The following is a 16,456-nucleotide window of genomic DNA, read 5'->3' on the forward strand; positions in this document are numbered from 1 at the left end:
AATAAAGGTTGAAGCCCATACTTAGACCCACTTCTCCTTCCCTACACTCTACCACCATGTCACCAGGGTCCCAGTACCGTAACAATGAATTACAAGTGAAATAGTTGCAAGAAACAGACTCTATTTAAAAAAAGAGTTATTAGGAAAACCCAAAATCAACAGGAGAGGAAATAAAGAAAAAAATGTAGATAATAGAGGAAACTGAAGCTTCTGGCACCAACACCTACAACAAACAACAAACATATCCCAGCACCTAGCCAAATTAACATAAAACCTTACACTAAAGGACCATTTACCTCAGGTCCTATTAGCCAATATATCCTATCTGGCTTGTAAAAAAAACAAAAAACAAAAAAAAACACCACCAACAAAAAACAAAACATTAAAAAAGGACAAAGCAAGCATCAGAACCAGGCTCAGATATGGCACAAATCTGGGAATTATCAGGGATAATTTCAGATAAGAAATTTAAAATCACTAGGATTATTATGTTAAGAACTCTAATGGAAAAAGTAGACAACATACAAGATAATGTAAGCATATACAACTCCAACAAAGAATTAAAAGACAAAGCTAGAAATCAAAAGCACTATAACAAAAAATGAATAATGCCTTTAATGGACTCATTAGTAGATTGGATATGGCCAAGGAAAGAATCAGTAAACTTAAAGATATGTCAGTAGAAATTCCCAAACTAAAATGAAAAGAGAAAAAATAATTTTTAAAAAGCAGAACAGAATATCCAAGACCTGTGGGACAATTACAAAAGGTGTTACTGGAATACCAGAAGGAGAAGAATGAGACCAAGGAGAAGAAATATTTGAAGGCATAATGGCTGAGAATCTTCCAAAATTAATAATAGACACCAAACCACACATCTGGGAAGCTCAGAGCACACCAAGCACGACAAATACCAAAATATCTTCACCTAAACACATCATATTCAAACTGCTGATAACCAAACACAAAGAGAAAATCATGAAAGCCAGAGGGAAAAATACCTTACATATAGAGAACAAGGATAAGAAGTACATCTGACTTCTTGTCAGAAGCCATGAATTGAAATACTTAGCATTGAAAGAAAAAAAACAACCCAGAAGCATTCAGTAAAATTATCCTTCAAAAGTGAAGGAGAAATACTTTCTCATATAAACAAAAACTGAAAGAATCTGTCACCAATAGATCTGCATAGTATCAACTGTTTTAAAAAGTTCTTCAGAGAGAAAGAAAATGATATACAGCCGGCCCTCGTTTATCGCAGTTAATCAGTTCCAGACTCTACCGCGATAAATGAATTTCCATGAAGTAGGATTCTTTATTCATACCCAGTTGTCCCTCGCCACTTCGCGCTTCGACTTCGCGGTTTCACTCTATCGCGGTTTTTTCAACTATAGTATAGTATAGTATAGTATAGTATAGTATAGTATAGTATTTGAAAAAACCGCGATAGAGTGAAGCCGCGAAGGTAGAAGCGCGAAGTGGCGGGGGATAACTGTACATCAGAAAGTCAGATCTACTCAAAGCAAAAAAGAGCACTGGAGAAGGAATAAATAAAGGTGAAATGAAATCTATTTTTCTTATGCTGAATTAATAATTGTTCAAAGTAATAATAGTAACAATGTATTCGATGAGCATATATATATATGGATAAGTATAATGAATGACATCAATGTTATAAGGGATGGGAGGAAGAAGGTGAAAAAATTCTGGTATAAGGTACCTGCATTACCCAACACAGAACAGAGTTATCTGACAATGGACCTAGATAAGTTGTAAACATATATTGAAAACACCAGAGCAACAACCAAAAACTTTTATAAAAGAAATACCATAGATGTGATAAGACAGGAGAGAAAACAGTCATATAAAAATGGTCAATTAAAATCAGAGAAGGCAGAAAAAGAGTGAACTATTTCTGTTTGAAAACAAGAAGTATAGCCCGGCTGGTATGGCTCAGTGGTTGAGCATCTGACCCATGCACCAAGAGGTCACCGGTTCAATTCCCGGTCAAGGCATATGCCCAGGTTGTGGGCCAAATACCCAGTGGGCGATGTGTATGAGGCAGCCAATTGATGTTCTCTCTCATCGATGTTTCTCTCTCTCTCCCTCTCCCTTACTTTCTCTATAAAATCAATAAAGAAAAAAAAATTAAACAAAATCAAAACTAAGAAGTATAACAAAAACAGAAGTTACAAACATGGTTGATATAATCCAAATATATTTATAATCACTTTAAATGTGAATGGCCTAAATATACCAATTGAAAGAAAATATCAGAGTGGATTAAAACATCCTTTAAATAGAAAGATACAGACAGGTTAAAAGCAAAGGGATGAAGAAAGATATACCATGTGAAACACTAATCAAAAGAAAGTTGAAATGCCCAGCCAGTGTGCTCAGCGTCATCCCATGAACTGAGAGGTTCCAGTTCGATTCCTGGTCAGGGCACATGCCTGGGTTGTGGGTTCTATCCCCAGTAGAGGGCGTGCAGGGGGCAGCTGATCCATGTTTTGCTCTCACATGGATGTTTTTATCCCTCCCCCTTCCTCTCTCTCTCTAAAAAAAAAAAAAAAAAAAAAAAATCAATAAAAACATATTTTTTAAAAAGTTTACCCTGGAAATTACTCCTTATTAGTTTATAAAAGTCTTCCTCATTTTTTTCAGCTGCACAGTACTCTTGCGTGGATGTCCTGTAGTTTATTCTATTACTACATGTACATATACCACGACTAACATCATGCTTTTTCTCAAGACTTTATTAGGAAGAAACTGTCTTGAAGGTGAATTCCTGTTTATCCACACAGGCCCTAAATTGTGCTTATTTGTTTTTTTCCCCATTTCAGTATGCTTTTCATAGTTATGTTAATATAATGTTATTTGAATGAAAATATGAGGGCATATGATAATTTTGTCTCTTTTGCCATTGCTGACATTTTTAAAAACTTATCTTTATTGTTGAATGTATTATAGATGTTCCTCCTTTTTTCCCCATTGACCCCCTCCTCCCTGCTCCCGCCCACCTCCTGCCTTACCCACATTATTGCCTGTGTCCACTGGTTATGCATATGTGCATATAAGTTCTTTGGTTTATCTCTTCACACTCCCCACCCCCTTCCCTTTGAGGTCCCTCAGTCTAACAACCAATTTGTACTTCCCTTCACCTTTTTTGCCCATTCCCCCAACCCATTTCCCATTTGGCAACCATCAAAAAGTTCTCTGTATCTATAAGTCTGTTTCTGTTCTGCTTGTTCATTTTGTCTGTAGATTCAATCGTAAATAGATATGTATTTATTGCCATTTTACTGTTCATATTTTTTATCTTCTTTTTCTTCAAGAAGACTCTTCAACATTTCATATAATACTGCTTTGGTGGTAATGAACTCCTTCAGCTTTTTGTCTGGGAAACTATATGTCCATCGATTCTAAATGATAGCTTTGCAGGACAGAGTAATCTTGGTTGTAGTTCCTCGCTTTCCATCACTTTGAATATTTACCACTCCCTCTGGCCTGCAAAGTTTCTTTTGAGAAATCAGCTGACAGTCTTATGGGAGCTCCCTTGTAGATAACTGCTTTTCTCTTGCTGCTTTTAAGATTCTCTCTTTGTCTTGAACCTTTTGCATTTTGATGATGATGTGTTTTGGTGTAGGCCTCTTGGGGTTCATCTTGTTTGGGACTCTGTGCTTCTTGGACTTGTATGTCTGTTTCCTTCACCAAGTTAGGGAAGTTTTCTGTCATTTTTTAAAATAGGTTTTCAATTTCTTACTCTCTCTTCTACTACTCACATCCTCCTGATGTGAGTATTGGTATGCTTGAAGTTGTCTCAGAGACTCCTTACACTATTCTAATTTATTTTTGAGGGGGGGGGATGTTATTTTTTCTTTTTGCTTTTCTGATATTCCTCATATTCCAAATTGATGATTTGCTTCTTGCCTTCACCTACTCTACTATAGATTCCCTGTAAATTATTCTTTATTTTAGTTAGAGCATCCTTCATTTCTGACTTCTTTTTTATGCTCTTTGAGGTCCTCACTAAGTTCCTTGAGGATTCTTATAACCAGTGCTTTGAACTCTGCATCTGTTAGTTTGCTTATCTCCATTTCATTGATTTTTTTTTCCCCTGGAGTTTTGTTCTGTTCTTTCATTTGGGACACATTTGTCTTCTCATTTTGGCTGCTTCTCTGTGTTTGTTTCTATGTATTAGGTAGAGTTGCTGTGTCTCCTAGGCTTCGTAGGGTGGCCTATTGTAGTAGGTGTCCTGTAGGGTCCAATGACACAGCCTCTCTGATCACCTCAGCTGTTCCCTTTAAGTGCACCCCTTGTTTGGACTGCATATCCTTCTGCCGTAATTGAGTCTTGATTGCTGTTGGCACATCAATGGGAGGGATTTACTCAGACTGATCAGCTGCAAGGTCTGGCTGTGCTCACTGACCACTAATGACCTCTGACTACCTTGGAAGATCAGCTGTGCTGGGGCCCACCACACACAGTAAGGCTTACTTCAGCAGGGCTCTAGCACCCACTGAGTCCACTCCTTGAGTGTGTCACTTATGGAGGTGGTTGGGTGGTAGTGCTTCAATGTGGTCTGAAGCTGTCCACTGTGAGTGCTGGCTCTTGGGCAAGGACAGCCACTGCCTGTGACCTACCTGGGGCCACTAGGCATAAGCTACAAAGTGACCTGCTTCTTGTGCTACGTTTGGAGGTGCCCAGACAAAGCCAAGTTGTGAACCAAGGCTGGCTGCTTCTGGTGTCAGGCCTGGAGCCACTTAGCGAGAGGTATGCTGCTTGTTTCAGAGAATTTAGGAAAATCTAAAGCAGGAGCCAAGCCAATCCAATCCTATGGTAAAGGCACTGGAAAGAGCTTGGATGGACCTGAAAGCTGGGTTGAACAGGGCCTCAGGGTGAGGCAAACAGTGTGAGCCAGGTTGCTGGAGTCCCAGATATAGTGGCCATCTGCCGGCCCATGGGGGAAGGGCTCACCAAAGAAACAACCGCTTTCACCAGCAAGTCTAGCACATCTGTCTGGGAGAAAGCTGCCTCTCCAGCTCTTGCCCCGATGCCAAACTCAATTATTCCCCATATGTCTCTGGTGCCTTTCAAGCTGCCTCCCCCATGCTAGATCTCAGAGGGAGTGAGTCTGAGTAAGTTCATGTGTGGGCCCTTTACCAGGAACTGCCTGGGGCTCCAGCAGCCTCAGCCTCCCTGAGACTCAACTCCTACTGGCTTTTACAGCCAGAAGTTATGGGGACTTTTCTTCCTGGCACTGGAACCCTGAGCTAGGGGGCCTGGTGTGTGACAGAGACCCATCACTCTTCAGGAAGAACCTTCACAGCTGAGGTATCCCTCCTGCTTTTTATCCACCACATACTGGTATGGGTCCAGCTGGTCAGTACTTCTGCCCTTCTCAATGTGGCTTCTTCTTTAATTTCATAGTTGTAGGACTTCTATTCAGCTCAATTTTAGGTGGTTTTGAATGATGGTAGTTCTGTAGTTTAGTTGTAATTTTGATGTGGTTGTGAGAGGAGACGAGAACCACATTTACCTACGCTGCCATCTTCTAACATCATACTTGATGATGACAAACTACATGTCTTCCCACTAAGCTCAGAAACAAGACAAGGATGTACCCTCTCACCACTTGTATTCAATATTGTATTGGAGGTCATAAATACAATAAGGCAAGAAAAGGAAATAAATGTATTGGGAAAGGAGAAATAAAACTATTTTGTTTGTAGATGGCATGATTGTCTATGAAGAAAATCCCCCCAAATCTACAAAACAAAAACTCCTGGAACTAATAAGCAATTCTAGCAAGGTCACCCAATACAAGGTTAATATACAAAAGTCAATGAACAATTAGAATTTAAAATTAAAAATACAATACCATTTACATTATCACCAAAAGAAAAAGAAGTATTTAGGTATACATCTAACAAAATATTTGCAAGATCTGCATGCAAAAACCAAAACAAAAAACTACATAACTCTTGAAAGAAATCAAAGATCTAAATAAAGGAAGAGATATTCTGTGTTCATGGATCAAAAGACTCAATATTATTAAGATATTGATTCTTTTCTTTCTCTCTCTCTCTCTCTCTCTTTTGTTAACCCTCATCCGAGGATATTTTTCCATTGATATTGAGAGAGAGCGGAAGGAAGAAAGGGAGAGAGGGAGGGGGAAGGAGGGAGGGAGGAAGGGAAAAGGAAAGGGAGAGAGAGAAATATTGATGTAAAAGAGACACATCAATTGGTTACCTCCCGTACAACCCAGACTGGTGACAACCCAGACAGGGGCCTTGGATAGAACCTGCAACCCAGATACGTGCCCCTGAATGGGAATCAAACCTGTGACCCTTCAGTCCGAGGGCCAACACTCACTCTAACCGCTGAGTCAAACTGGCCAGGGCCATTTCTTCTCAATTTGATTTACAGATTCAAAGTAATCCCACTCCCAGCAAGCTATTTGTGGATATCAACAAAATGATTTTAAAGAGAATAAGGAAAGGTGTTTTTCTTTATTAGTGAAAAGTGTTTGTTCCTAAGCAGGCTTTAGTGGAGAATTTATTTTAAAAATGGGAAAGGTTTCACACTATCATTTCAACTACAATCTTTTCTCAAATTTCTCTCTCCCAAACTATATTGTAAGCTTCTTGACAAATAAAAACATGATCTTGTACTCGTTAATTTATACATGCTAGACTACATTCCTCAAAAATAAGAACTGCATCTGGTTTTTGCAGAGCCAGTGCCTAACAGAATGCCTGACATTTTGTAGACACTCAATAGATTTTTTTTTTATTCTTACCTGAGGACATTTTTTTTTTTTGATAGTTTGTTCAGATAGAGTGGGAAGGAGAGAGAGAGAGAGAGAGAGAGAGAGAGAGAGAGAGAGAGAGAGAAAGAGAAACATCGATGTGAAAGGGACACATCGAGTGGTTGCCACTCACATGACCCAACCAGGGCCGAGGACAAACTGCAACCGAGGTGCATGCCCTTAGCGGGAACCGAACCCGGGTCTCTCCAGACCGCAGGCCAACGCTCTAACCGCTGAGCCAAACCGGCCAGGGCTCAATAGATTTTTTTAAATAGATATTTATTTGAATTTTATTTTATAATGCCATGCCTTGAACACAGTATATTAAGCATAAGAGGTAGAAAATGATGTTTAGTTTGATTTTTTAAATTAAAATGCTTTAACGTATGAAACAAACTTTAAATTAAGACATAGTAAAGCTCAAAAGCATTGTATAGCTTCTCATAGTATTTCAGGGTTGGGTTACTTTTTTGTAGAAACTGATCACCACGCACTACATTCTAGTCTCTAATTTCAACAAAAGCACCCACTATATGGACATTTGTTGATCAGTTCCTTTTCTTATATTATCAGTGAATACGAGTAGGCTTACAGTTGTGAGTATGTGAAACAGTTTATTCTTGTATTATTATTTATTAATTATTGTATTATTTTCCATATAAACAACTTTAAACCTACTTTTGCCAACCCTGCAGATATTTCAGGCTTATGTTGAAAAATGATTCATACTCAGTTTTGCTCCTAAACTTTTGGAAAAGAAGTCACATTGAAAAGGTAATATAGCCCTGGCCAGTTTGGCTCAGCTGTTAGAGCGTCGGCCTGCGGTCCAGAGAGACCCGGGTTTGGTTCCCGCTAAGGGCACGTACCTCTGTTGCAGTTTGTCCCCAGCCCTGGTTGGGTTGTGCGGGTGGCAGCCACTCGATGTGTTCCTTTCACATCGATGTCTCTCTCTGTCTCTCTCTCTCTCTTTCTTCCTCGCTCTCCCTCCCACTCTATCTGAAAAAAAAAAAAAATGAAGAAATGTCCTGAGGTGAGGATAAAAAAAAGAAAAGCTAATATAGCCCTGGCCAGTTTGGCTCAGCAGTTAAGAGTGTTAGCCCGAGGATCAAAGGGTCTCAGGTTCGATTCCCAGTCAAGGGTGCATACCTGGGTTGCAGGTTTGATCCACGGACCTGGTCTGGGTCATGCAGGAGGCAACCAATCGATGTGTCTTGCTCACATCAATGTCTGTCTCTGTCTTTGTCTCTCTCTCTCTCTCTCTCTCCCCCCCCCACCCTCCTTCCTTCCCTTCCACTCTATCTAAAATCAATGGAAAAAATATCCTCAGGTGAGGATTAATAACAACAAAATAAGCTAATATAAATCTCTTAAACACAGACATTATCGAAGACTAATGAAAGTACTCCTCTTAAGAAGGTGTAGAAATAATGTTCTCTTCTTTGAACTAATTATGTTTTTATGATTAGCAGAAAAGGGGATTTTAAAGTCCATCTAGTACTCCAGCCACCTCATCCTCTAGATTGGGTGGCAAGTGGGGATATGATCATTTAGAAACTGAGTCACTGTAAGAAGGATGAATGAGGTAAAGTCTTCTGCGTAGACAGTGCACGCAGAGCTAATACTGGCTATTTCTAATATGACCATTCCCTTACCCTATTTACTAAAAACCAAAAAAACAACAAAACAAATCCAGATTAGGATGATGAGGATAAAGGCAACCAGGAAGCCTGCAAAAAAACAAAATTCTGCTAGTTCCCTAAAGAAGTCACTCTCCCAGAAATTAACACAGAAGCCATCATTCTTTTACTGATAAGAAGACAACAGAAATATAGGCTGTTTTTCCTATATCGACAGACTAGCAGAATTGAAAATACAAAATATTATAATACAAAAAAGGATGATTTTGGTGAGGCTTCTGTAATGTTCCAGAGACTGTTCTACAATTAACTGGATCAGCAACAAAACCCAGGTCAAGGGAGGAAACTACACAGAAATATGGTTCTATATGAGTACTTGTGTAAGAGGTAACAGAAGATGTGTTCCCCAATAAATGATTCCTACCATTTTTGTTCCTGACCTTAATTAAGTCCAGTTTAACATTGGCATCTCATTAATCATTATAACCTACAGTAAATTAATGCCATTTAGGAGAGAGTAATTACTTAAAAAATGTTTATGACAAAATAATCAATACTGAAATAAGAATGAAAGTAACAACAAAGTAAATGATCTAATTAATCTCATATATTCAGTTTCTCATTGTTGACTCTAAGCTTCACTTTAAAAACACAAATCACATGTAAAACCTAAACCTAGAAATTAAAAAAAAAACATTAGTTTTATTTACTATAGAGAAAACTGAAAAAGTAGAAGTTTATTTTGTTTTAGAAAATAACTGTGGTTTGAGATGGCAGACTATAAATAATCTGTTAAATTGGTGATGGTTCAGTGACTTTTCTTCATCTTAAAATATTGCTTTAAAAAAGTAACCAAATCATCAGTTAGCTTTTTGTTGGAAAAACAAAATTAATCTGAAAAAGAAAAAAGGAATCACTAATTCAAAATGTAGAATGCTCGCTAAAAATGAAGGCTTATAGCAAAAAACAAATTGTGACTATTAAGTAATAGCAAACGACCCAAGAATGCCTTTTAGTAGAATGAGGTAAAAGTAGTACTGAACTAGTGAGTATTTCATTACATCTATTCTTCCTACTCTTAATCTCAATCTTTTAAATCTCGAAGGGGAAAATTACACAATCCAGATTTCATCCATGTTTTCTCTCTTAACCTCTTACAATTTGGCACTCAATGTACCATTTCACTTAAAGAGTCCACTAATAAATGGCACCGTTACATGAAATGGCTCTATCTGGTCACCCCTTCAATCATCATAGATCTTTATATGGATTTTTACACTGTTGGTGAATACCATTTTTAAAAAAACCTTTCTTCCTTGCTTTCAAGAAGTTGGCCTCCCTCTCCTTTCAGTCTGACCATTTTAAACCTGCCCTTACTCTGCTCTGTGTTCCCTCTTGGAAGGTTCAAATCATTTCACAGTTCCATCTCATGCTCAAGTTAGCTATTTCTGAAGTCAGATCAAAGCCACTTTTTCAGCTGCGTAATATTGGCCCTGTTACATAACCTCTCTATGACATAACCTCTCATTTTTCAGTTTCGTCCCCTGAAAAATGGAAATAAGAGTAGGGTCGTTGTGGGGATTAAATGTAAAACATCTAGTAGAGTGCCTAGCACGTGGTAAATGCTTAATATGTGGTATTTATTAATGTCAGGATTGATATTCTGTGCCATTTTATTCTGTATTATGAAAGTCAAGCTCATTATTTCTTCTCCCAAACTTATACACCCTTTATAAGTTTTTCAGTCAGATAAATGATACCAATGCTTTTCCAGTTTGCCACAAATCCTTGGGATAATCTTTAATCTGTCCATAGGGACCTGCTACTCAGCAACAGTTCTCTGCAGTGTCCTTCACTCGGGGTTCTGTAATTTAAGTCAACTTTATCATTAATTGAACACGGATAGGCTGTACCCAATACTGGAGAGTTCATGGCTTTGTATAACTAGCTATCTCAAGAGCATATGGCACTTACTACTTCACAACAAACAGAAACTTCTCTTAAGTCAACCCCAGCCACAGGAAAGGAACTACATGAACCAGCACTTCCCTGTCCTAGGCTCAACCACACTGCCCTCCAACCTCTATTTGGCTGCACGACCCTCTTCTCTCTAAACTCATCTCTCTATATCAACTCCATTCCATTCTCCCTACTTTATAGTAAGGATGATCTCTTTGGGCTTCTGCAAAGAAAAAGTGTGCTGTAAAACATGCCTCCCCTCTCACAGGCACTTCAAAGCAGACATGCAAAGTTTAAAATAAATCAGCAATATATTATCTGCAGAGTAAAGGTCCAAACCAGAACATCTTCCAAATGCGAGCAGTCGTAAAGCACCATAAATAGCTGAACGGTCACTGCTAAGAGTTGTCATATACATGCCAATGTGTATATATAACAATAAACAGAAGCTGTCAAAAAGAGAGTACAGTTACATTCTTTTTTAAATGGGCAGAATCTATTTCAGTAAACTAAGAAGTATGGCCTTTGGCCTGGAATAGACCAACATTTATTGTGTTCACAAAAGGTAAGATACATCTTTTTATAAACAAGTCCTTTAAATTTCTTGCAACAGTACACAGATTAAAACAGTAACTTTCTTTCATAATTGCTCAAATATATAATATGCTAGGAATTATTTAATTATATTTATAGAGCCAACCCACTCATAAAGATAACAAATTTATGCATAAGTGATCACACACACACCTATGCATAAGTAATCATATAATTTATAAGGATTTTATTAAATTTCTAAAATGGGGGGGGAAGGAGGGAACATCTGTAATACTTTAAACAGTAAAGATAAAATTACTCCTGTTGGGGGAGAGAAGCTCATAATAAAATAAAATTAAAATAAACAAATAAAGGTATGCAAAATACATGAGCATGATTATTTTATATATAATGGTGCAACAGAAAGGATTATATCCATTTTTACCTATAACATGCAATTTCATGGTAATCCATTTGTTTGATCTTAAAGGGTAAATCTTACCAAAAGCATCAAATTCTCTATTTTTGGGTAGTGGGGTAAAAATTTAAAGGTCTGACCTGGCTGAAAAAAGAATATACTATAACAAGTCCAATGACTAAACAGTTGCAGATTCTAAAATGAGTTTTTATTACTCTGAATTAGGCGCTAATTATGCTTTAAATGTTCTACCCAGTGATATCTTTTTAGATGCATAAAAGGAAAAAAAACAACAATATTTAAAGAGCTGGTCTGCGAGTCCTCCATTTAGTGAAGGGCAGTAAAAAGAGAGATTTTTAGATGCAATCTCATTTTTCAAAGTATCTCTTCAGACAAACCATAAGCCATACAAGGTTAAGAAAACTATGGTTTACTCATCCTTATAACTCAAAGTTCTACTCTACACATAGCCACTAGGAATTAAAGTTCATATTTACATTTGGTTTCCCAACAGCAGAGATGCCTGTTCTCATCCACTTTCACTCTGGGCCCATCTTGCTGGCACCAACAGGTGCGGTGCAAACTACTTCTTACTACAGGTAACAAGCATATTCTAACAAACAAGTAAACCAGATATATGGAAAGATAAAAACAATATATTAAACTAATAAAATTTTTTTTTACATAAAAGGCAGAAGGAGAGCTTAGATAAGGTCAAAATTGTTATAGCTTCAACACTTACCATATTTTTTTAAACTGAGGTATTATTGACATTTAACATTATATTAGTTTCAGGTGTACAATGTAATGATTCGATATTAGAACACTTACCATCTAAAAGTTAGTCTCTGAGTAAAACACGCTCACCACTGAGTAACAGCTATGGACACTTGAAATAACTTACCTGAATAAATGGTGATTATTGTCAGAGTTAAATAATTTATATAACATGATTCATTTCAAGGCTGTTCAAGGGTGATCAACTATAACCAATAATCATAACCATACACTATTATCCCAAGCCCTATTTTATAATCAAATACTATCCACTATACCCTTCAATATCTGGATTCAGATCCATCAAACATTCTAAGTTATTGGGTCTACATGAAAAATAATGACTGAATAAAATTCCTCATTGCTCTTAAGTACCTGAACATAAATTCATCACCACCTTGACTTCTTCTCTACAACCTCTTTGCTTCCCATTAGGCAGCTTTTCACCTATACATAGGTCAGCTGACAAAACAACACGAGATTGCAAAGAACTAATGACTACCTAATCATGATAAAGCTTGTCTCAAAGTAGTCTTCTTTCTCTGGGTTCACATATTAATTCTACTCAACAAGCATCATCATTATAATCAGACAGTTTTAATTATATGCCCACATGCATAGAACATTCCATTAGCTTCAAAACAGTTAAACACATAAGATATTTTCTTCTTGTACTTGCCTTGTGTCTGCATTTAAGTACAACTCCATAGGCTCCTATAATAAAAAGAAATAAAGAGTTAGGAGCAGTATACCAACTATGGCTCTTGTAAACATCAAAGTTCTATTATACTTACACTGTTTATCAGTATTATATTATAATAATTATTCCTAAAATGACAATATTCCACAGTGATAATGCAATGAGCCACATACAAAGAGAGCATGGATATTTATTATATATATCTTTAGTAAACCAAGAGTATAAGCAACCCACTTCCTCAACATGTATTTCTATTTTATTTTATTTTTTATCCTCATCCGAGGATATGTTTTATTGGTTTTGAGAAAGAGAGAAAGAAACATCGATGTAAGAGAGAAGCATCAATCGGCTGCCTCCAGCACACACCCCAACCAGGAATCGAACCCACAGTCTTTTGGTGTAAGGGACAACATTGCAACCAACTGAGCCACCTGTGCCAGGGCCTCAACATGTATCTTTAAAGGTTTCTCTTTTTATTTATTTATTTGTTTTAAACTTTTTCCCTTTATTGGTTTTAGAGAGAGAGGAAGTGAGAGAGAGAAACAGACAGAAACATCAGTGAGAGAGAACATCCATTGGCCGCCTCCTCCATGTCCCCCACGGGATCGGGCCCACAACCTGGGCATGTGTCCTGACCAGGAATCAGACTGGCGACTTCTTGTTGCATTGGTCGATGCTCAACCACTGAGCCATACTGGCCAGACAAAAGGTTTCTCTTTTTAAAGTTCACTTAAGACATTTTTTTTTTTTAATTTAAGCTTAAAATATACTGGAGACATGATTTAGGCACAAAAATTTTTAGGAATAAATGAAAATTAATTCAAGAGATTCTAGGAAATTTAAAATTTAAGAGCTAATGATTTCCTAATAGTAAGCTCAAGCACAGAGCCTACCAAATATGTTATCTATCGTAGGAGACATTTCAGTCCTCTTCTAGGATACTGGAATGTTTTTCCTGATTGGAAAATAGTATAAGCCCCACAAGCAGTCCAAGAATCTCTGGTCATTTATAGCCACACATTCCCACTTTGTTTGACATATTTCTATGAGATTCATCACTACCTTTTGTGTTACTTCAATCCTACCTTTGGGTCTATCTAGCCAATAAACTACTTCTTTAGAGGCAGAACACAGAGTTGACAGCAAGGTACCCGGAAGACTGAGGTTAAAGTTATATTATAAAAATCTAATTAGGAGAATCAAAAGGTATTGTATGATAACAGGTTTGTAGAAATGTCAAGAACACTGACATTAACAGACAGGCAAAACCTCATGTATTTATGAGAAGGAAACTTTAGGGACATGAAATTGGGAACTGTCTCTCCAACAAAGTCTAGGGAACCAGAACAAGTCTCTCCCAATTTGGTGGAGATGAATGAACCTTACTATCATAGTTAGGATGGGACCAGCCATTATAGTCATCCAACTTAGCTCCACAATCATAGACAATCATCCAATCCTCATGCCAGTTTTACTATGGGGTAAAAATGCACTAAGCTACAGGAATGTAGTTTACTTGACAGTTTTTAATTATACACACACACACACACACACACACACACACACATTTCTTAGCCAAAAAAGCAACTGACACAGTTTACAAAGGAAAAAAACATAGCAATGATGGTTCTGACTACAACTTAAACTGACATATTCTGATTTATTTAACAGTCTGGTAGTATGTATGTACGTATGTATATATTTATAGGAAGGGGTGGGGAGAGAGAGAAAAAAACACTGATCTGAGAGAGAAACATAAATCAGCTGCCTCCCTCAAGACCCCTGACCAGAGATCGAACCCGCAACCTTTTGGTGCTTGGGACAATGCTTAACCAACTGAGCCACAATGGCCAGGACCAGTCTGGTAGTTTTAGTTAATCTGAGCCAATCCCTGAGAAGATGGTAACGTACAGGTATACAAAGAAAAACAAGGTTATGATCCAGAAAATTTAGGCCCAGAATCTGGAACATTCCAACCCTGTTATATCCTGTGAGGTAACCTTCTCCAGTCAGTAGTTTATTGCATAAGTCTCTAATTATAATACTTGTGAAAAAACAACAATAAATAATCCAAAAAAGCAGCTATTATAAAACAGATAGTAGATAAGGTATGGAGAATAAATTTATTTTTACAATTAATTATCAATGAAGAAAAGGAAAGGAGCCGACTGGTAAAGAAAGAAGGATCCATTCTCTTGATACAGTTTTGAAGACTTCGAAGCAAATACCCAATGATTAGACTCTGTTTTAATTTATTTGAAAAGAATTTGACAACTTAAAATTAAATCTACAACAACTTTGCTGTTCACATTGGTAAATTTTTAAAACTTCTTTTGAAACTCAAAATTTATTTGAAAATTCTGAAATATGAAATTTCTATAACATTTGCTTTAAAGATATAACTGCTAAGAAACCATAATTATAGTCGCTTATCCCTTTAACAGAATAATTTATCAAAATTTCCATGAAGTTATCTTTAAATAAAAAGCAAAACCTACTAAAAATGAAAAATCAGGAAGACATATGAAAAATGAATGATCATATTTCTTCTCATAATGATGTCATTGATTATAATTCTATGTACTACTTGGAAAGGAAAAATGTTGCCAATTAAACCATGACATGCTACTGATTATAACATACATCTGATTTCAAAGATATTACAATATGACTAAATTATATGCCTCAGAATTTATAAAATGTGTTTTTTTATTCCCAAAGACAAATAGAAGTTATTTATTCATTTATTCACCATTCAGTAAGTAAAATTTAACTTAAGTTATTCACCATAAGCCTAGCTGATATAAAATGTAACCAAAAAAATTACTGACTAAAGAAACCATGATTCCCAATGAAAAGAAAGGAATGAAGGCAGCCTCAAGATATCCCTGATTTATTAAACTTTAAAGGGTTTTAAAATGTTAACTTTCAACTGGAGAATAGGACCCAATACTTGAGAGTAATATTATTTTATTTTTATTATTATCTATATTGTTGAGAGTATATTTTAAATATCTTACTCTTAGGCCCATATCTAAATTGACAGATTAAATGAATAGGACCGGAGTTATTAATTATCTTGGTGGTCGGTATAATTGTACATTGCTCGAAACTCAAGGAATGCAAAACTTACCTTCACCTACAACCCCAAGGATCTCAAATTTATTCATCACATTACCAATGTTAGGAATCTTCATGAAGACAAACTCCTCTTTTGATGCGAGCCACAGAACATGGCATCAAAAAAGAAATTCTGAAAAAGTTGTCCAGTAAGTAGAACAAAAAATGGCCGAAGGAAGAAATTCTCACAGGTTGGCAGGAACTTTCACATATTTCTTCTAATGTGAAATATTAAATGATTCCCTGAAAGAACAAACAATTAAAAGCCATAAGTTTATATCTCAGAAATAATCACAGAAGGAAAGAACCCAAAATGAAACACAAATGAACAAATGCACCTAACTGTATTTGAAATGAGTAACATAAACACACTAAAGGGGGCCAGGGGAAAAAGAATTAACCCTAGGTAACTCTTGAAAACAATATTTTAACAACATACATTCCTCTAGCTAAGACAAAAATAAATATAAACACATATTATACTCTACTTAGATATTTAT

General features: G+C 36.7%; 1 protein-coding gene across 5 annotated transcripts in view; it reads right to left on the minus strand.

Moving 5' to 3' along the window:
• The window catches only part of CDKL5 (cyclin dependent kinase like 5), a 179,781-nt gene that overhangs the window by 92,665 nt on the left and 70,660 nt on the right, over positions 1-16,456 (minus strand). For all 5 annotated transcript variants that reach the window (XM_036270966.1, XM_036270962.1, XM_036270965.1 and 2 more), the window contains exons 2-3: positions 15,970-16,199; positions 12,816-12,850 (exon numbers count right to left, since the gene is read on the minus strand). In XM_036270966.1, the coding sequence (XP_036126859.1) occupies positions 12,816-12,850; positions 15,970-16,033 (99 nt within the window). In that variant the 5' untranslated portion in view covers positions 16,034-16,199. The remainder of the gene's footprint in view (positions 1-12,815; positions 12,851-15,969; positions 16,200-16,456) is intronic.

The sequence above is a fragment of the Molossus molossus genome, unplaced genomic scaffold (genome assembly GCF_014108415.1).
Source record: "Molossus molossus isolate mMolMol1 unplaced genomic scaffold, mMolMol1.p scaffold_m16_p_2, whole genome shotgun sequence".
Taxonomy (NCBI): Eukaryota; Metazoa; Chordata; class Mammalia; order Chiroptera; family Molossidae; genus Molossus; species Molossus molossus.